Source organism: Falco cherrug, chromosome Z (genome assembly GCF_023634085.1).
Source record: "Falco cherrug isolate bFalChe1 chromosome Z, bFalChe1.pri, whole genome shotgun sequence".
NCBI classification, from domain to species: Eukaryota; Metazoa; Chordata; class Aves; order Falconiformes; family Falconidae; genus Falco; species Falco cherrug.
In genome coordinates this window covers 60,480,078-60,503,001 of record NC_073720.1, presented here as the reverse complement: position 1 = coordinate 60,503,001, position 22,924 = coordinate 60,480,078, and the positions used below count along the sequence as shown (strand labels likewise).

Below are 22,924 nucleotides of genomic sequence, written 5' to 3'. Positions count from 1 at the left end.
TATGGAACACTGATACATGTTTTGCATACAAAACGTTTGGTTTTGTAGAAACAATTTAGCACTTGAGAAGAAGTTCTAAATTAAGTTTACCTGAATTCAGCGGCTCTGCCAAAATCTGTGATGCCCTCCTCTGTTGTCTTGTGGTGTTGACAATGTAGCAGGCATTTTGGAAGAAAATCCCTGTAAGCTTATCCCATAAACTCTTCCAGCTGGTTTTAAGGAAAAGGAGAAGAAATGGTGCTTTTCTAAAGAAAAAGAGGCTTTGATGTGATTTCTAGTTCCTCACTGTTGGCTAATGATGAGGAGAAAGTAGTTCAGTCCTTCCCTGAGGCTATATGTCTTTTGGTGTAGGTTTTGCAAGTAAGAAGAGAGGTCTGTGTTCTTATACCTTGTATCTGCAGCAGCGAAAGGAGGTATGATTGATTTGTTTACAACAGTATGTCTTTCTGAAGTGGGAGATTTCTTGTGTTTTTGTCAAAGGCATCTATTTGGTTATCCATTCAAATCTAATCACAAGAGAATAGTGTATTTTTTGCAAGCACTTTCAAAATTATCATTGATGTTGATGAATCCCAATAATCAGATATTTGTCAGTTTTCTGAACGTTCTGGTTACCGTTTTAGCAGGCACAGCACAATATGGTCTTATTTAGATACTGTCAGTGCAGTATCCAATTATTTAACTATTTGTGCTTTTGAGCTTCAGTCTTTTAGCCATACCAGTTATCTGCAAGCACTTGAAAGATGTAAACATAGAAAGAATGACTTAAGTTGGCACAAAGCAACACAACTAGGACAAAATGCACAGAAAATAAGTGACTTATCTTCAAAAGATTGAGCAAACCAGCAGTGGTGTATTTATAGTAAATGTGTTTCACTCCATTGTTTTTGTACAGCCAAAATGTATAGCGATTTTTAGGTGGACTGTTTGGTTTTATTCTAGCCTGTGCTTTACAGTCTGTGTGCCTGCTGGGATTTCTTTGTAGCACCAACACTACATAGCATGCATGGGGCCAGCAGGTTCCTAGAAATTGTGATCCTGTAGAAAGAGCAGGATCCTTTGAGCAAGTTTGATTTGGAAAATTAATACAAAGCGAAACAACCCTGGTATTGTATGCTGACCTGTCTGAAAATGTGTCTATTCCTTGGGTAATGTGTATATAAATGATGTATTTTGTAATACAGTGTATATGCTAGATTTTTATAGATTAAGTTACTGTTATGTAGTAGTGTTTCTTGGGTTAAGATTTCATGTATAGTTTTAGATACAGCTTTGCAATGCTTTACATAGCTTCATATACTCAGGTGTTCAGAAGTGCTAAAGGGGGAAGAGTTAAGATTTACTGAGAAGCTGAAAATTATTACCACCTTAAAAGACCAGGGTTTTTTAGTACTGGGGATGTTCATAGTTTTCTTTTTAACACCACTTTCTTCTTCTGTAGTTTAGCTTCTGAAGATACTGCTTTAACCTTTAGAATAGCCTAATTGAAGTATGTGAAATTACAGTTTATAGCTGAAAATATTAATGAATAGGGTGCTGTGATTTGAACTGAGAGGTGTTTAAAGCTAAAGCAGTGCTTCAGTGGTAAAAGCAAAGGAGTGGGATTGAAGAGATTTGCAGTCTTTCGTGAGATTGCTTCGGATCAGCTCTGTGACCTGAAGCAATTGAATCTGTGTCTATATAATGGAATAATACTGCACTTTTACTAAAAACTGCGGAGACCAGCTAATGGAAGTCAGAGCCAGGTAATATGTTTTTAGCAGTATAAGCCTACAGATATAACCTTGCTATGAAATGGTTTTTGTGTATTAGAATCCAGAAGTATGGGCATGGTTTGAATCTCAACTTCCTGGAGTCAAAGGCAGTTAGAAGCGCTACTTTAGTAGTAGTCACTATTTAGAAGTCCACATCTAGTTGCAACCTTCAGATACATGATATAGTGTCTTTGTCTTGCTCCTACCTAGTCTAGAAAAGAACCTAAAAAAGGTTCTTTTCTAGTTTGTTGTTGTCGTTCATTTGTCAGTGTAGTAGGTGTCTGTGGTGAGGTGCTGGCAGTGGGGTAGCTGCAGGGAGGCCTCTGAGGGCAGAGGTTTTGGTGCAGTTTTTAGCAATCAAAGTTAGTCAGCAAATAAATTTCTGCTTTGTGACTTACTGAGGAGATCTCCTTTTAGGTCATTTGGACCTGTGACATTCATGAACCTGTCTGTAAATGAGAAACCTTCCTGATCTTATGCAGAAGACTTACTGTTATTTGTACAGAGGTAGAGTTACTTCCTAGGTATGTATCCTGAAGAACACTGTCAGCATGACCTGAATAACTGGGTTCCCGTGTGAATTAAGATGTGCTGTTTTCAAAGACTGAAAGTAAGAGAGAATTTTCATCATGCCTAGAGCCCAAATGAGTAAATGCTCTGAATCTTTTCTGGCTCCTTTCAAAGCCCTTCTGGTTATCATTGCATCATGTGGGGCACCTGAACTCAGTGTCAGGGAAAAATGGGTCAGGCACACTTGAGTAGCTCAGCAGGACAGACTGTCTCTGATCAGGTGTGTCTAGAATATGTGTGTTGAATACAATTACTTTTTTTTTTTTTTTTACTTTCCATTGAATCACATTGAATTTTACTTTTCATTGAATACAGTTGAGTTATACCTGCTACTATTCAGAATCTGTAGAATTTTCTGGCTATTCACGGTGCTGGATATGTGCAGACTAGGTTTGGATGTTATTATCCCATCACATAAAATTATGTTCTCTGCTAAAGCTCTGTCACAGCACCTCATAAGCACAAAAATTAAAAACATTTGTTAGAATGCAGTATTTTATTCTTGCATGTTATTGATCCATAAACACTTTCAGTCTGTTGTGAGATCACTGTTGAAAGACAGGAAAAAATTAAGAAACTGTACTTAGAAAAGTCATCATTATAATGACAGACAATTTAGTTTGAGGTAACTGGAGCAGTGAAGAATGCAATCAATCATATTGGGAAGTATCTTAACATTTGTCAGAGACTAATAAAATTTGTAATACAGATCATCAAGGTCATTTCATAGTGAAGCTGAGGTATTGTTTTCATGTTCTTAAAGCAACAAGAGTGCTTTGAATAAACTACATGTCCAGTTCCATGGGGTTCCTACTGTGCAGTGAAGCAGTGAGACAGGAAATAAAAACAGCTGCAAAATGAGAGACAGTCGTTTTTCCTTTTTGTGTAGGGCACATTTTCCGGCTAACTGTTCTAAGTCTGGGGGGAAACAGCCGTCTTAGTGACAGTCACTGTCAGGTACTGAGTCTTCTTATCTTTCTGGTCCCTGTTCAATGACTTTACCCTAGTGAAGCACATTCCATGGGCGTTGGGTTAATTGTATTTGCACAAGGCAATTGTTGGATCTATTTCTCACAAGAAAATTAACAACCAGACTTTGTAGCATACAGAGACAACTATACATCCCTTAGATAAGACCTCATGAAATTAAATCCCCCAGTTGAAAACACAAAAAGGTTTAATATAGATGCAATACTAACTTTTCTAATGTAAGTTTTTCAATAAATAGCAAGGGTATTGTCATTTTCCTTCAAAAAGCAAAGTCTTTTCTTATTGCACTCCCTTGAAAACTTAACCATTAAGCTTTTGATGTTGTCAAATAGGCATTTTGGGAAGATACCAAATTTGGTATTTCCTCCAACCTTACGTTTTTCTTTCTGAAACAATTTTGTTCTTATGGTTAGTTACTAATATATGTGTCTGTAGTCACTGACTGCTGAGTGAAAGTCCCAGCCTGGTGGATATAGTTGGTTTTGGGTTTGTTTTTCTTTTACTTCTTCTTTACTTTCTATATTGAAACTGATTTCCTTTCAAAAGCATTTGTCATGAACTGGAGGACTATTTGGCATTTTAAGTTATTGAGGAGTGTGAAGAAGAGTAAAAATCACTAAGCAGATCTGCTGGCAGCCATGTCTACACTTGAGTTATGTTTTTATGCTCTGAATACTATACTGCTGTTTCAGCAGGATGGCTATTACATTCTGTTCCGTATTTTTCCTGTGTAGTAGTAGTCATTGAATTCTTCCAAGTAGTCCAGACTCAGTGGAATTTCTAGTTAAATCTCAAGGTTCCTAAAGTCTATGAGATGTGGCTGAGTGTTAGCTAGTGTAAGGGATATATGGAAGCATATAGAAAAGAGACTTACTCCATCAGGGAGTCCTGTTGCTTGCTACCATAGCTAATCACATGGTCTGGTGCTGTTTAGAGGTATATCTGTTTTGATCCAAAAACTGAGAAGTTAAAATGCTGTGAAATCTCAAACTTTATTTGAATTCCTAGTCTTTTTCACCAGTCTTTCCATGTAAGATTTGTGGTTATAGTTGTCCTTAGCTAAGATAATTTTTCATTATGTTCTCACCTCCTGGTTCATATCAGGTGAGAGATCAGATCCTGGTGGTATCTTTGATAAACTGGGCTCTTTTGAAGTGTCTCGTTTGCTTTTATTCCAGTCCATGATCTTAGTACCTCTTTTTTTACATTGGTCTGGTCTGAATATGAGTGAACAGAATTGCAAAGAACTTCCTTTGCACACCTTTACTGAGTGGGTTGCAGAATTGTGTCCTTCTCTCTTGTAGGAAAACCGTACCTGATACATTTTAGGGTAGTTCATCGTTACATGGCTGCATCTAATCTGTGCTTGTAGTACTAATCTATAACTGGATACACAGTGTTTTCTCCTCTGATGTGTTTCTAGCTGATAAGATCTGAGTTTGTAAGGAAGTTCTAGTGACTTTGAGCATAATGTTCTTCGGTTTCATCCTGTTTGCTTTATTCCAGTCTTCATACTCATCCAGGTCTTCGTGAACAGGTCTGTTATTCTCATCTGTGTTGACTATACTCCCAGTTTTACCAGTAAAGTTCCTTGCATTCTGTCTCTTGGGGGTTACGTATTCTTCTTAAAACTATTTAATACCTATTCCAAGACTTGTTGCAAACTCTGCATTTAACTGTTCACTCCCACCCAGCTCAATTATTCTTTCAATCCAGTTCATTGCTATCACCATTTTAGTTCCTTTCCTGTCTTTTAATTCTTATATTGATTTCCACCTTCCTCAGTTTAATAACTTAGTCTGTGATATTCTGTGAAGGACATTACTCATACAAATTGTTGTTGCTGCTTTTTCTTCATCAAAGAAAACTCCCCCAAACAGTTGTAAAAAATACAGATGCTAAGATAATAGTAGCCTACTTTAGGTAAACATGTGCTTTAGATTTTTCATTTATTTCTGCATCCTTTTTCTTACCTTAAAATTTATTCTGGTAGTTGTCTGAATAATTTATACTAAGGAGGTGAGAAGAAGAGGAATTGAGTTAATGAGTTTGTGGAGCCAGTGTCTCTGTAAGTCTCATTTCAAGGTAATGAAGCTAAGACAGCTAAGGGTCCAACTGTTCAAGGATAAAGGAAAAAGGCAGGAGATTATTTTTATGATTGTCCAACTGGTGGTTCTGTTTTTTTCTGAAAAAGCAGGTCACCAAGGTGGGCCTGAAGAGGCCTGAGCCCCCATTTTTTTATTCTTCTGGTTCTGCAGATGTGTGAGGATGTGAGAGTGAGTTGGGGATGAAGAGAGACAAGAAAGAAAAATATGTTTCTTACAGCTTTCCAGATATTATATTGGGAACAGATATGACATAATTGCTCTTCTGTTTATAATTATGAGTAGGGGGAGCTTAATTCTTGCTGTCTCTGTCTCTCTTGCCCCCCCTGCCCCCACCCAAGAAAACTGCTGATGCAATCATTAAACAGTGTACTTTGGCACTGCTGATGATTATTTGAGAGCTGACCTAATTGATTGCTTTGCCAGAAGCTGGAGATGTTGATGATGCATTGATTATGGAAAACATTGGATCTTGCATAGTTTGCTGTTCTCACGAAATTGCAGCTGATTTGTGAAGGAATTCATTGAAAGAATTAGGAGGCTAGCAATACTGTGTGTGCTTTTCAGTAAGGTAATGGCTCATCTTCCCTTATCAAGTTACACGGCTTTTTTCACACTTCTGGCATAAAAAATTACTTTTCTGCTTGTAATTGTCATATTTACCAATAGGGAGGGGTGGGGTAGAGGTGAAGTGTGTTACATTGGCAAAGATTAGAAAGATCAGGAAAAAATAAAGGTGTTACTTCTTTCAAAAAATCTTGTTGGCTAGCTTGACTAGAATAAAAATACTTGAAATGTCTTATTTTACATGTCTAGTCAGAATTGGGTTGGTTTGAAAGCGTATTGGTTTTGGTTGGTTGGTTTTTGTTGTTGTGACTTACTTTAACCAAAGCGAGGGTTTGTGATGATACTGTGTACTGGTTTTGGCTGGAATAAGGTTAAACTTCTCCATAGGAGCTTGAATAGGGCTGTGCTTTGGATTTTTCGCTGAAAGCTGCGTTGGTAACAGGGATGTTTTCATTATTGCTGGCCAGCGCTTACACAGCCCCAAGGCCTTTTCTGCCCCTCACCCCACCCCACCAGCGAGAGGGCTGGGGGCACAAGGGGTTGGGAGGGGGAGCATCCAGGACAGCTGATCCCAGCTGACCAGAGGAATATTCCATACCATATGGCATCATGCTCAGCAGGTAAAGCTGGGGAGGAAGGCAGGGGGTTGACCAGGCTGCCATTGCTTGGGGACTGGCTGAGCATTGGTCAGTTGGTTGTGAGCAATTGTTTTGTTTGGTTTTTTTATTTTGCATAATTTGTTTTTCTTGGTTTGGGTTTTTCTCCCTTTTTATTGTTGGTTTTTTTGTTTGTTTGTTTGTTGGTTGTTTTTTTTTAACTATTAAACTCTTTTTACTCAGCCTATGAGTTTTCTCACCTTTACCGTTCTGATTATCTCCCCCATCCCACGGGGTGAGGGACAGAGCAGGTGGCTGTGTGGTGCTTAGCTGCTTACCAGTGTTAAACTAAGACATACTGACTTGGTGAGAACTTTCAAGATTTAACGTGGTTTTTTTTCCTGCTTGCTATTTTCTTATTTTGCTTTGGTTTGTTGTTTTTTTTTCCTTTTTCTTTATGATGGCCTAGGGACTGGCAGCAGTTGTGATCTGTTCTCTGAATGTGCTAAATTCTGGGAAGAGTAAGCAGGTGTTTCTTTTTCTTCTCTCCTTTTAAAACCGAGTTGCTGAACTTCAGCACCCTCTTGTGCTGGTCCTGCTGTTATCACACAGCATGCAGGGTTTCACACCAGCCTGTCAGCTGTCAGGTTGTGGATCCATGTGATGACAGGTTCTCCCATTTCAGCCTCTGCATGGAGATCTGGTTCTGCACTAGGTTTAATCAGGATTGTAGCCTGCTTCCAATCGTGACTAATACAGCAGGCCCACTTGCATTTCTCATTAGCAAGATGCTGTTCTTAAATGCATGTATGCAATGCTAGATTGAAATAATCTGAACAGGTTTTTCATATGCCTTTAGACAACATACAAGGATAAAAAAGTCACATCTAACTCATGGTCAAACTCACATCGTATCATCTACTCCTAATACCTTCTGTAATTTATCAGCTGTAGTATTCTGGGCCTGTTTTAAATTACGCCTTGATATGATGGGTAACATCCTTAATTTCTACTTTATGTATCTGTGTGCTTCTCTTGGAGCTGTAGTTTCCCATTCCTTCACTTTCTACTGTGTCAGTGAGGGCCCTTACGAGATGATTCGTCTTCCTATTTTAATCTTTGGCCTTGGAAATGTAAAATTGTTTAACCCAGATAACAAAAAGACAAATGTCTGTCATTAATATCTTTAAGTGCCTCCCTGACTGTATTTTATTTATGCTTATTGTTACATATTCTGTTTCTTTTGCCATCTGCATCCAGATGGCCTCTTTAGACTTAGCTGATAGATCAAAATTAGTGATATGAATGATGCCAGCCAGGTAGGCTATGTACATATGATTTTCTTACCAAATAACACTGAGTTCCTTGTTTGCCCAGCTTTCAGAAAGGAAGAAATCAAGACTTCTTTAAATATTATAAGAACAAACAAAAGAATTCCCCCATATTTGTTTTTTGACAAACTTATTTGATGCAAAAGTCTGTTTTAAAAAAAATCAACACGAAGAAACATGTCTGTTATGAAGAATTTTGGTAGATTTTCTGTTACCAGCTACGAAGACCTTTTCATTAATGCTTTTTTGGAGGTAATCGCTTTTCCTTGCTATTGTAATTAGGACAGAACAAAGGTTTAGGGGTTTTGGGTTTAGTTTGGGGGTTTTGTTTGGGATTTTTAGTGCAATTGTTAACAAAAATACAGTTCAGTTTCTATTTTAATATTTTAATTTTCTTGTCACAAAAGAAAGATCTGAGTAATAAAACACCAAAAGTGCAGAACTTCCACTTAAAAGAGTTTTCTTTTCTGGGCTAGAGGTGATTGCTTGCTAAAAGCTATACATTAGTTTTCCAGTGAGGTGTATGCAAGAATGTGTATATGTATCCTATGCAATACCCATTTTTATTTTAACTTTTTTGAACCAAAATGTGTTATTTGGGTCTGAGCCCTTGTGTAACATGCATATTAAAGCTCTATTTTTGCTGTTATAATTTTTTTTTATTGTTACTATGTTTGGAGTTTGCTCCTACCAGTTACTGCTGATATCAAACTGTGATTGTAATGAAGTAGTCAATCACAGTAGTGAATGCTGAAGACTACCATTTTAATGACAAATTTTCCTGCAGCTTTTCATTGTAGGCCAGTACCATTCATGTAATAAATCTCACAGGGTGTAGCGTGTTTACTTCTTACCATAAAATTTCTTGGAGAACTCTGTACCAATTTGTAAATGTAGGGACAAGCTGCTGTTAAGACAGTCATGATGTCCAGCCTGTTAAGCTAGTGTCTTTGCTGAGCAGACCATGTGTCCATTGATTGTAGTGCTGGGTAGATCAGAAAGCATGAAAACAAATGTATTTCATAGAAGTGCAGAACCTAGAGAACTATATTAAACCACATCTTCTATTAGTCTTTTCATCGTCTGATGCATTTCAAGATTTTAACTACTTTGTGATTTAAAGCTAACTCTGCTTCAGATTGATAGAATATGTCAGTTGATGTACTAGATCAGACTACTGTAACTGGTTTATTTTAAATTAAATTAGTTGAAATGCATGTAGTTCACTAAGGAAAAATGACAAAGAGGAAGTCTCTTCCTATTATTTCTAATTATCAAGTTGTATCCTTTTAATGGTAGTTCTCTTGTTTGAAGAGCATTCATAAATCAAATCAAAACCATTTCAATTTCTATGCAATGTTTCTCACTTTTACTGATGGTGAGGTAGGTTCATGCACCATTTCCTGAGTTCATCTGAACTTGTAATTTTGAATACAGGTGCTTAGAAAAAAATGGCTGCTCCAGTTGGGATTTCAATTCTGGAATATTTATAGATTTTTCATTAATGAAACTTGAAGACTTCTAGTACTGAGTTTGAGCAGGATGAATAAGCTTTGCTACTGAATACCTAATATTTATTACTGGTAGTAATAAAGATAAAATACTGTATCCATTAACCTATATTACAATAAATCCTTTTTTTCTGCACTTATAAATCGTTATATTTTCTGTTTAGAAAGACTTCTTATAGGGAGAATGTAATTTTGTTATACCACCTTACAATATCAAAAGGAAATCTGCAAGGCTGGTTACAATCTGTTTCTGTGTCCTACCTCAGAGATGCATTAAAATAAACTCAGCCAGTAACCTTGTTTATATCTGAAATTTGAATGCTATTTTGTGTGTTGTTTTCTTGTTTGTTTTAAACATAATTACATACGTATAATAAGTGTGTCACCCAAGAAGGCTAATATGTTAACTAGTGTGAGCGAGTTTTAACTAATTTAAGAAGCTTTTTTGTATCCCAATAAATGATAATGTCCATTAGATGATTTTTTTTTTGTGAGCTTCACTATGGAATGTTTGGTTTAGATATTACATACAGAGTCATTTAATGTTTTTCAGTGAAATACCTTTTCCCTTTTCTTCTTGTGCAGTAAAGTTATTAGTGTGGAAGAGGAAAACAATTATGGAATACTTTGTTTGACTTACGTGGTTGTAATCACAGGTCTTCTGCTGTGTTCATGTTAAATTGTATTTATTGCAGTGTGTAGGAAATTTTCATGTTATTTCTTCTCCTGTTTCCTATGTGACGTGGGAGGCTTTTCACCAAGTTAGAAGCCTATGCTTCACATTGAAGGGCATAATCTGCAGCATAAGACTTTTTTTTCTTCCTCCACTTAATGCATGTATTTATCCCATCAACTGTAACATATGATGATCATATGCTTCAAATGGAATCCACATAATCAGAATTGAACAGTTTCCTGGATGAAATTTATTTTGGTTGCTTGGGCAGTCAAAATTTTGCACCATAACCTATACTGGAAAATTTGGGGAAATCTTGTCTTTCTACGCTTGTAAAAGAGGAGGAGGTAATGCATCTGTGAATGGCGTGTATGGAATGCTTTAGGATGGAAATGTCTTGAGAGTGGGTTGCAAAAAAGGTTTTGGTTTTGTGCCCACTTTCAGTGTCTGCAGTAGCAATCTTTAGATATTTGCTGGTGACAGCCTTACCTATATATTACAGCTGACGATAGCAGCTTCATGATGTCATACTGTATTTCAGTTGTGTAGTTTCATGTGTGCCTAGTATGAGTAGATTTATCTTAAACCCCCCAGGGTTATCTGCATGAAAAAGGATGCAAATGCTATGATTTCTTGAGTGATTTGTATGGTATAGAATGTACTCTATGTGTACATTACATTACATTTTCAACTCCTACAAGTTTCCCTGCTTATTAATATTTCATGATATCTCTGAAACTCAAAGAAAAGATTTGAACAGGAATTGTGTAATTTTCTAGTTGTACTAAATGTTCTAAGTGTCTAATTTTTTAAAGAGAAAATGTTCACTTATTTTAAAAGATTACCTTTTTAGTGATATTTACTAACTCTTTAAATAAACATGTGATACCAATGGATAGATTCTGTTTTTCCTCTTTAAGATTTCTGGATGATTTTATAGGCATGCGTAAATACCAGATATTTGCTGTCTTTGTGTGCATATTGGCCTCAGAGGCTACGATGGCTGCATTACCAGTGTTGTATGTGTTTTTTTATTGCTATGTAGCTGTTACAGGCCTGTATTATGGATTGCATTTCATACTAGGAATATGCTTACGTGTTGGTCAGATGGAAGGACTTGGGATTTTGATTAGATATGCCACTCTTTCTGCTAGTGTTTTGGCTTGCTTCAGTTTGTTTATCACTTTGTTTGACTGAGGAAACTTCTGTAGACATAGTGAAGAATCTGGCAAATATTTATCCCCATTGCATACCACAGTGATGCATATAGTAAATTTTGGTAGGAAGAGATTTAAAGTGTGTTCATACTGTTCTGTTGCTTTGTTAATGTACAAAAGGTTTAATATGTGAAAACTGTCAGAAACTACTATTTCTGAGTTGGTATTGTGTGATAGCAGTGAGAGTGTTGCCTAAGTTGGTATTTACATTTCTTACCTGAAACAAAAATATTGAGGGAATAATAGCTTAGTTTTGCCCATGACGGTGATCTTATAGTAGAGCAAGCTTATTCTACGATCATGATGTTGCTTTTCATGAAAAGAGTATGGATTTGTCAGATTCTTGACCAAGAAAACTGAGAGGTTTTATCTGGACAGTTAGGAGGCCTTCAGAAGTTAACCAGGGTAATGAACAAAATAAAACAATGTCTTTGATATGTGAAAATGACAGTGTTCTTGGGATAAAGCAAAAGGAAGTAGACTAGCAGTGTTTAATAGATTGCAGGCATAAAGACTTTAGTAACTGAAGGTTTCTTCTGTATATCTTAACATTATCAATGCTCTTCTGGGTCTATTTTAGAGGGGAGAGTATGAGCACAAAGCAGTTGTGTGAATCTGTTACTGTAAAATGAACTTCTAGACCCATTAGAAGCCTTGAAGTCTTGGCAAACAGATAAACGTGCCAGAGTATGTAATTTTAATGGGAATGTGTAAGATCGAATTCCATAGGTGAAGTGAAAATGGAAGTTAATGTCTTTACAAAAATATTTGAAATGGGAATGAGTTCTGTTCTCTTACGCTGAACGATAAACCTGTTGAATAAACTGGGGGTTTGTGTTGTTTTTCTACTCATAATACAGAACAGGAAATGTGCTTGTATAATAGCTCTGAGAGCAGGAAAAGGGGAGATAATGCAAAGTCATCTTCTGTCACAGAAAGGATGAATATTTAGTTCGTATACTCCTTACATAAGGAGGAAAGATTAAGTGGCTGGACCAGTAAACCATGGACCTATTTTGCAGTTACATAGAAATATTGTTGTTCCTTTGCATTCAGAATGATACTGAGTGAAAATGCTGGATATGTATTTCTTAGCATGTAGACACATCAGTCTTTGATTCAGTACTATGAATAATAAAGGTTGGTTAGAAATTATTATGCATTCTTCCATTTAAAAACTATGCTGAGCAACACTTGGTTTTCCCATAACCTTTTGTGAATATATGGTATTTCTGATGTGTGGTTCTCATTGCATAATTTGTAATACTGTGGCACTATCTGTCTGCAAATTGAAATTTTAATGGTTGTCAGGTTATGTATACATGCTGAAGAGTTTTGTTTTGGAAGCAGTGTTTTGTCAATCCAGGGTAAACACATTTTGGTGCTAAATTTTGTCTTTTGGTAGGAGGGTAGTATTTTATAAACCAAAGAATTGTTTTTACGGTGTTGCAACAAACAAATCAGGGTGTGCTGATACCCTTGTTAAATATAAGTACAGTCAAACTGTACTCTATTGAATTTTGAGTTAACGGGAACCAGAGATACTTTATATTGAGAACCGAGATTTGTTTTTTAAGCTGGACAGTGAAACCATTTTGAAGATAGCAGTTGTCTATAGTTACTTACTAGTGCAAACGCTGTAGTTGTGTGTTGTGTTGTTTGGTGTTAATTCAGGGGATAAAATAGATCAATATAGGAAGAACAATTCATCTGTTTTGATGTCTTTGTCATTGGTAACAGGAAGACAGTAAGACTAAACAGTGACACGCTGTACCACAGAAATGGAACGAGTACTATTTACGACACTTAACTGAGCTACTTAGAGTTCTACATCTAAAAGTTACGTTAGATGAATTAACAAGAATCTCTCTTGCACTACTATGAAGATAAAACGGGGACACTTCTTTATAGCCAGTTGCTCAGTCCTCTTAAAAACAAGGAAGAAACACTACATCCAAATGCATTCTAAAAGGATACCTGATAACATTGATTCCTTTAGGTTGAATATTGGCCTGACTATATGGCAAAATTGTTGGGGTTTTTTGTTTGGTTTTTTTTGTTTGTTTTTGTGGGGGTTTTTTGGTGTGTGTGTTTTGTTGTGTTTGTCTTTTTTTTACATTTACAGTATTTTCAAGTAGTTGATATTACCAGAATGTGGTTGATGAGGCCAGCTGGTAAATACAACGTAAAACAAAATACTTTTTCAGCTCTTTATATTTGCCTTTGTACTCTTGTCTTGTCCTCTTGTTTTGTGGGCAGATAGTAACACTAACTCCTGAGCTAATGCATAAGGATGAGGAAAAGGATGGCAATGAAATCCTCTCTTTTCCTCCTCTCAGATGTGAAGGTGGGGTGGCATAGTGTTGCACAGCTCCTCATCAAGACTGCATTCTGATGAGGTATGAGGTAGCCATGGGTGCACAGGGCAGAAACTCCAGACATGTCACATTCTTATCTCAAGATGAGATAGCCAGAGAGTTAGTGCTTCACAGGGACAGGGCAGCAAGCACTGCCAGACCAAGTTCTGTACTTCGAATGCTGCTTCAGGCAGCTAAGGCCTCCTCTGAGGCCATGCTTTTATTATTGTGTTAGTCGTCTTTACTGTGAATTGTTGATTCTGATGGAATAGCTCATACTGGAAGGTTCACCTTACAGTACAGGCTCTGCTTCTGCATTCCATGTTTGCATTTCAGCTTAAATGGTGAGACCCATTTCAAGATGCATGTTTATGAAATAAATTAACATTTTAAAATTGTATTTATCCTTAAAATATTGTAGAATATTTTTTCCTTTTTTTGTAAAGTCATTGAAATTGGTGGACTGTTATCCCTTTCAGTTAACAATGAAACAAGATTTAACCGCCATTAGTAAGCAAGTGTTCTGTTTTATGTTATGTTACGCAGAAAGACTGCACGTTTGTTTCTTATAAAAATCTTCTTTTATAGTGAAAATAAATCAAAGCCTATAAACCCAGATTGTGAAGAGATTGAAGATCTAGCCTAAACTTTACAAACATATATTGAAAAATGGGGATCATTTCCTTTTCAGTTAGATTGTTTCCTTCAAAGATGAAGGAATAGAAATATTTATATTTCTCTATTTTGGGTCCTCATAGAAATTGGCAGCACTTCTTAAATCTTTCTTTACTACTGCAAGTTAAAGGTGACAGTTATTGAATTTCTTTTGTGATTAAGCAAATGGTTACATTTATCCGTATTTCTTACTGATCGTGAAGAAATACACAGTTTGTCCAATGGTAGTTAGTTAAGATGAGCCTTGCCTTGCTGCTGCTCACTAATGAAATTTGGGTGTCCTGAAAATGAGCATGATGACAAATTATCTGTGCCTTATTTTTGTCAACGCTCTGTAATTGCAGTATGGGGTCATGAATTAAATGCATCTTTGCCAATAATAATTACTTTGTCACAGTTTTTATGACCAATATTATTTAAGTTGATGCTTGTGGAGAGCAGGCAATGTATCACTGCTATTGAACAGGGGGAGTCTTTTCCAGTTTAAGTCTGAAATAAATCCTTTAAACATAAACTTCGTATTTCACCTCTTCTGCCTTTTGTTTTCTGGTGGAGGGAGAACAAGACAGCTCTTTATCAGGATTTGTGTGTGTGTTTGTGAGATACATTTCTGCAATATGTTTGTGCCATATTGCCTTTTAATTTAAAATTACTTGGGTTTATATTCATGGTCAATCAAATAATATGATCTGTTTCTAATAAATTGTATTATTAAAGTTAGGAACTGATGCTATTAGTGCCCTGGCATGTTTGTTGGAATGTTAGGATTAAATCTATAAGCAAATACTTTGGGTATTGCAGCCTCCTGTGGAAATGAATTTAAAACTGAAATTGAATTTGTATTTGAATTCAAAACTGGTTAAATTAAAACAATTTGCTTGTAATTTCTTGATCATTGAGTAAGGAAAATATGCATAATCTAAAATGTTTGTATGTTTTAGTTTAATAATGTAAAATGTACTAGTATTTAACTTCTGGTGTAATACTGTGATCTCTGTTTGACCCTTTGTTAAAAAGTAATTCTAAAAAATGTTAGTCAAAAGAGAGACAATGTTATCTTTCCCTGTGTGGCAAAGAGAGATCATCTGATCATAATTCCTTGCAATGACAAGCCTTTATTTACATCTTCACCTTTTGACAAAGTGCAATATATTCAACAACTTCTACCTTGCGTCTTGGCAAATTGTTGGGTGGTTATGTTTTAGTATAGAGGTAGCAATGCAAATTTTAAGCTAAGCAGGAGGAACCTATATAAACACGTATACCTATAGCAGGCAGTTTCTCGCAAAACTATTTCATTGCTGTGATTATTTTTTAAGCTTTTTATTTAATTATTTTCTTTGATGCTGATAGAACAATGGTGGCCTGGCTGCCTTTGTTTACAGTAGGTACAGATATTTCTGTATCTGAGCAGTCTTGGTGTTTAGTGTTTCTTTATTTTGTATGTATTACATCCTGGTCTATGTAATTGAGCTCACCTGTAAGCTGGTGAGCTGAGTTACTCCAGGATGGACGCCTTCGCTCTGTGTGATTTGCCTGTATCTTGTGAAATGGATGCATTTCAGGATTTTTGGTAGAAAGGAGTAAAAGTTATGTCCAAGTTATACCTAACCTAAGTTATACCTAACTGTACATTATGGCCAGTTTTGGCGTGCAAGGATTTCAGGGAAAATGTACGTTGTTCAAGTATGTCGTATAAAATCACAGTATTGGAGAACCTGGCCACGTGCTTTGTTGCTTTGTGCACAGCATGTTTCGGAGTGGGCTGTTCATGAGCCTTAGTCTGTGGTGTATAAGAACACAGAGGTAAGGCAAGAAAGTTTTAGGACTGAATTAGCAGATGAGCTTTTTGGAAAACTCAGTTTAATGTCTGAAAAGAGAGAATTTCAGCAAGTCCTCTCTGACCCTTCCCTTCCTCCTGTGCTGCCCAAAAGTGGGTATGGTTAAGCTGGTGTCTGACCAAGACAGGTAAAGGCTTATGGAGTAAAGGAATTGGGAGAAAAGGGGCTGCTTCTACTGTTACAGTTGACTTCTGCAGTGAATACTTACCTATTATATTCATGGCAGACTGTCTGCTTACATGAAAACATATTTTACTCTGTCAGGGTTTAGCCTCCTAGAAGAAAAACACCTGAGGAATATTTTACATATTTTGCAAACTTTTATTTATGCGTTTTATGTAGACAAAATCGCACATTAGAATTTTACATTGCAGTGCACCTGTTTAAATAAGAGAACGTGGTGTTCGTTCTGTGCCAGTTACTATTTACATTCCGACCTCTTTTTCAGTTATTTCTGTTTGAGGTTGTTTTTATTAATTGTGACTCTTTGTAGTTGGAATTTCAGTGTCTTATATTGTTGTACCTCAAACTTTCTTTTAGAATTATAATCTTTGCTTCAGAACTGTTCCTTTCTGCCTGTTAAGTTATTGAATAGATTGTAAAATAAACTAATACTTAGAGAATCTAACTCTGAATAGTAAAAATACTTAATTTCTTTAAAACAATGCAGAACTGGAATTCATATATATAATAGGCTTCAATACATAAAAAGAAAATGATTAAACCATATCTTACTTATCATAGATCTTTTTAATAGGAGCAAAATCTGTGCCATTAGTTCCAGACCAGCCTATTTCCCATTCACAATGCTTTAGTGCATAACTTATAAATCTGTCCTCATCATCCTATATTACTTTTTCAAAGCAAGACTAACATCAAGCAAGGCAGGATGAATGAAAGTCAATGAAGGTCGACTAGACAGTCCAATTATTAAGAATTCTTGGAAGAACAGTACTGTGATCTATAAAAGATTTGGGTGTGAATTTCTGTATCTTTGTTGACAAAGGTCATTTGTGTAGAACTGCAGTATATTTTTCTATGGTAATCTGTTTTTAGATTATGCTAGTCTAATCTGTTTGTATAGTACCTCAGTTGTTCATACTTTAAAATATTTGTTAGTTTGCAGAAGTCATATTTATAGAACACATTTCAAGTATCTGTTCTGTCTCCTGAGTTGTGGAAAGGCCTTTGAGGAAAATGTAACATACAATTCCATATTGCATTACAAAGGAACAGTGTTAAGATTCCATAATCATAGCATACGTGCCATTGCTAACTTTCCATGCACTTTTTTCATCAGTGACTTTACCTTTTTTTCATTCTGCAGAACAGGCCTTCTCTTGGGAGCATAAAGCACATTCATACAATAAGAGAGGTTTTTCTGGCACCTACTTACAGTAGAAATAGCGAGCTGGCCTGCATGTTTGAGTTAAAATGTAAATGTATATTAGCTGTCTGTACTAGACACTGCAGAGGATAAAATAGAAGAAAGTCTAAATAACAGAAGAATAGTTGTTTTCAGTCTTAGAAAGTTACTTGAGATTTAATTTTAGCTTTGTTGCTTCTATTTCAGATCTGTCTGAAACTTACATTTATTCCTCCCTTATAAAAATAGGTCAAATGAAAAATAATATTTCTGCATACTAACCTTATTATGATATGTTTTTTGAGCCATGTATAAATAAGGACAGATAGGATTCAAATATCAATTACTCTAACTGAAACCTAGGTAATTGACTATAATGCTACACATATGTTTATAAACAGATTCCAAACTACGATGTTCTTACTGTCCCTCACTCCTGAAAAAAGGAGAACAAAACAGCCTAATTTTTTTTACCTTTTCATTGGATACTTAGTTTAAAAGTGTTTTGATCTGTTATTTCTATATGCTATCTTACATTCATTTTATATGAAGCCATTCTTGTGAAATTGCAAGCATGTGTGTGCATATATAGAAATATATATGTATATTTTCCTTCCCAACTAATAGAATCACAGGAGAGTGTAGTCATGTGTTGAGAGTAGCTAACCAGAGTATCAAGTGGCATTCATTACAGGCTGTCTGAGTGGCAATCACATTATTAAAATATCAATTGCTATAAATGATACAGGGTCTCAAAAAGAAGTAATGTATTCCTAGACATTGTTGCAGTAAAGAATGCTGACTGTGAGATTACAGTGCTGATTGAGAAAATTTTTACAGTGTTTCCCAATAAAACTTGAAGTCAGCTTCTCTAGGTGTTAAGAGTTGCGGAGTTTTGAGGCTGACAGCAAAAGATAGGATCTGTTAAATGAAATGAACTTAAAAGACAGCAATAGGTTCAATGCACTGCTATTTTACTTAAGTCAAGATTTAAGAACAGAAATTGCCGTTTGCAGTAGCAAAATGCCTGTCTTGAAGTGTCTTTTCACTTCATGAAAAGTGGTGATTTCTACACAGTAGTTGTAAAGAATATTCAGGTAATCTCACACTACTTTTGACAGATTGTGAATAGTTTTTCTAAACCTGAAAAATCACGAGGCATACACAGGTAATGAAAAATCTTCTTCTGACTAGATAGATGCTGCATATCTAATGAGCACTAAAAATGTTCACTACTAATCTGTATAATATTTAATATATAGTCATAATTTACTAACTTTTACCAAAACTATTTTCACAAATTTTGTTTAGGATGCAGAAAAATCCATATAATGAACAGAAAATCTTTTAAGACACACTAATTTTATTGTTTGTATTCAAGACATGAATTTTTAAAGTCTTCATGTACCCAAATGTCAGCTATATGTAAGAAATTGTATTTGGAAGTTTTAAGCTCAGTAATGAATTTGTGAGGTTAGGCATTTATTATGTTGATTTCTCTTTACTGCATTTTCTTGCTAGTTAGGGCAAATCTGTCTGCCACAGAGAACCATACTGTCATCCTCTGTAGAGAGTGGAGGGTAGGGTTGTCAAAGGGTCCTCCTGTTAGATTGTTAGCTGAAACAGAGGATTTCATTTATCTTCTCCAAAACATTCCCCTCTGGTAGAGTGCTAAATAGTGCAAATCTGTAAGTCTTTGACTTCTGATAGTATTTGTCAAAGATTCTTAGTAGTCAGTATCTTAAAATTCCCAAATAGTTGGTGTGGCTGTCCTCAGCTGAGAGGAGTATGAAAAAATAAAAATGTAAGGTCGTGTCAGATCAAAATCAAAGAAGAAATTTCTTACTACACTGGGTGTTTTGTTCCAGACCCGAGAAATGGGTCTGTGCAGATTCAACATGATCGCTACACCATTTGTGATTGAATCTGTTCAGCTGGCCCTTTTTTCCTTCCTTTTGGCCTGCCTTTTACTTTTATTTGACAGATGTGCAATAATAAAAATATTTCCTCACTGTGAAATTGTTGGTTTGAGAAAGCTGTGTTAGAAATATAACCGTATTCAGTATCCCCATACCAATACAGCTTACATGCAGTGGTGTATCTATAGTCTTGTTGGCCTCCTTTCTCCCTGGGTTATCTTCTCAGAAATCATTTTGCTAGAGTCTTCACCAAAGTCAATATAACTGCCAGTGTGCAGTTAAGTGACATGTTGGTCAGGCAAGTTGGAATTGTAGGTAAAGGTGATCCACAGCATAGCAGGAATGATGTTCCTATGTATGTCGTCACCTGAGGCTCAGTTGTGGACTAGATACTTCAAAACTTGTTTTGTTTCCGAGTTCCGCAATAACAAGGAGGCATCCTTACAATCTCAGAATGTCCTCAGTGTTCAGGACTTTCAATTCCACACTTAGTGAGACATTCCTGAGCAGTTTGACTGGAAAATACAGTTTTTGTCCCAGAATCAATAGAGTTTTGCATTACTGTCATTTACACTGGAAATATATACTTCTCAGGAAAAAAACCCCAAACAACCAAAAACCAAAACAAGACACCAAAACCAAACCGCCCCAAAAATCAACACTGTATTTAAAGGAAGATACACAGGTATCTTACATATACCCATGTCAATATTATATTCTTCACAGAGTTCACTAAATTGTCCTTTTGAATATTTAGTCTACCTGCACAGCATTATATTTATGTAATGGATTGTGTTTTGTAGTTATTAAATTTTATTAGGCAAACTTAACTATAAAGAAAAAATAGTTGTAGAAATAAATAAACCAAGTAATAAACTAGGTAGCTTTCAACTGATAACTGACGCAATAGTATATTACCATGATATACAAGCCTGATGTGGGAAACAGATGTAGTATAATCTTCAAGTTAAAATCATCTATTGCTTTGTTTTAGCAAAAATGCTTAGAAAAGGAATATAAACTTAAAATACCACACAATTCAAATTCTGTGTAGTCAATGATGGCTATAGCATGAGTCTGCAGGATAGCAATAACATAAATTTGTTAACATTTTCATGTTTTTATATAGTTTATGGGAATAGTAAATAGAATGGTCTCTTGGGGTATTTGCAGATAAACGGGATGAAAATAATACTTGAATTTGTGGCCATCATTCTCTGTTTTCTTCCATTTCTTCTCTTACTTCAAGAAGATGATCCCTATCTGTCAGAGACTGTCTTTTTCCTTTTCATGTACCTATATAGATGTGTGTGCATATTCAATGTTTTCTCTTAAACTCTTGAAATAATTAATAGTAATGATAATAATAATGGAAGTATTAATGAGCAGCTTGCCAATGTTACGGAGAAACTGGTTAGACTGTATTGAGTATGTGCTTATATCACCTATTCAACTGCTACCTGTGTATCTTTTCTGTAGGTGACGGATCAGTCTGTGAAAGCTTTTGCTGAACATTGTCCTGAGCTACAGTATGTTGGGTTTATGGGCTGCTCTGTTACATCAAAAGGAGTCATTCACCTCACTAATGTAAGTATTGTAGCTACTTTTATCTCGTCATTAGTATGTTTGACTATTGCCAAACCACAGGTATCAGCCAGGGTAAGTTTGTATACATACGATGAGTAACAGTCATGGATAGAAATCTGACAAGGTAAATGAACATTGCATTATTTGAGCAGACGCATTCAGAATTCCCTATGTAAACCATTCAGGCCAAAAGTCTTTAAAATGCCTAGTTATACCAGATTCCATTGCAAACAAGACAGTTCCATGACTGGAAGTGCGGAATTCTTATTGCCAGAGATTTAGACAGGACCCTTAGTGCAACAGTATATCCCCTATGCACATACATTTTGTTTATGTCCATCTTTGTATTTTAACATCGATAGTATGACAGATTTTCTTTTATGTAAGAGGAGTGATGTGTGGGAGAACCAGCTTGAGTGAATCTGCAGAAAATAATGGAAGTGTTCACTAAAATGAATGACCTGGATGAGGTGGACATACAGCATATTAAAATTTGTAACTGAAAGTAGATTCAGGGATTAAGCACACATGAGGGAGAACAGAAATAAAATGCATCTGGAATAGATAAATTATTATTTATAGCTAAGAATGAATAAATGTTCAAGTACGAAAATGGAACTTAAAACTTGTAAAGATGACTGTAGAAATGGATATTGAATATGAAAAGTTCTGGTAAACATAAAGATGGTTAAAGAGACCTTGAGGTAGTAAGCGGAGAGCATATTTAGTGAAAACAGAACATGCCTGAAGAAAATATAGGTCTTTTTGATGCAGCTGTGCTGTTTTTGTGTTGTTATACAGAACCATTCAGCATATCTGCGAAATATTTTCATTGGCCTAGGACAGCTCAGTAGCTGACAATACAGAAGAATTGAAAACATTTTGGAACACATGCAAAAAGAAAAAAGCCAGAGAATTTAATTTGCATGGCGAAATTACAGCACCTCGAAGGATGCAATTTGGGAAGGACCGTGTGTATACTGAGATGATGTGTAAAAGTGGTATTTATCTGTGGGAGAGAGAGGAATAATACAATAATTTTCATGTCCTATGAAAACTATGCATGTATGACTATAGGTTATATTTACATACCTCCTACTTTTATGTTGGGTATATAATTTGGAAATCAGACAGATGGGTTATGTAGTCCAAGGCTTTGTGGGAAATTCCCACACAGATTGCTTTTCAGGTGCATGCTTTGGTTGCTGCATTATTCCGGCCTAGATTTATTGAGTATTTAATAGATGTCTTATCCTTCAACGAAGTGACTTTATAATACCATTTATTTGATTGAAGAAAAGTCAAGATCTTGATTTTTCTTATTAACATTTAGTTCTGATTTTCATGTGGTTTAATAATAATAAACTATTCAAAATCATTTACGTAGGAGTGACATTGTTGCACATAGCCCTTCAAAAAATAACAACTAAAAGAGTGCTTTGCATAAACTTGGAAAAAGTCATATGGTGTAAGTAAGTGGTGCACGTGCTTTTTGTTGGGATTTGAGACTTGGGGATTCTAATTTCCTTCCCTGAAGCTGTGCCAGTAGAAGCTTTCTGTAGGCTATTGACGCTGCAAAGACAGTGATGTGATAATCCTGAACACTAGGTGGTGTTCAGCCTGGCGAAGGGAAGGCTCTGGGGAGACATTGAAGCCTTTCAGTACTTGAAGGGGGCTCATAAGAAAGATGAGGACAGACTTTTTAGTAGGGCCTGTCGTGATAGGACAAGGCGTAATAGTTTTAAACTGAGAGAGTGTAAATTCAGACTAGATAAGGAAGGAATTTTTTATAGTAAGGGTGGTGACACACTAGAACAGGTCGCTGGGAGAGGATGCCCCATCCCTGGAAACATTCAAGGTCA

At 35.9% G+C, this 22,924-nt stretch overlaps 1 protein-coding gene across 4 annotated transcripts in view; it reads left to right on the top strand.

Annotated features, from left to right (window-relative positions):
* The window catches only part of FBXL17 (F-box and leucine rich repeat protein 17), a 281,585-nt gene that overhangs the window by 60,155 nt on the left and 198,506 nt on the right, over positions 1 to 22,924 (top strand). For all 4 annotated transcript variants that reach the window (XR_008730168.1, XM_055698556.1, XM_055698555.1 and 1 more), the window contains one exon: positions 20,955 to 21,062. Coding sequence is in view for 3 of the 4 variants with exons in the window: in XM_055698556.1 (XP_055554531.1) it covers positions 20,955 to 21,062 (108 nt within the window). In the remaining variant the exon portion in view is untranslated. The remainder of the gene's footprint in view (positions 1 to 20,954; positions 21,063 to 22,924) is intronic.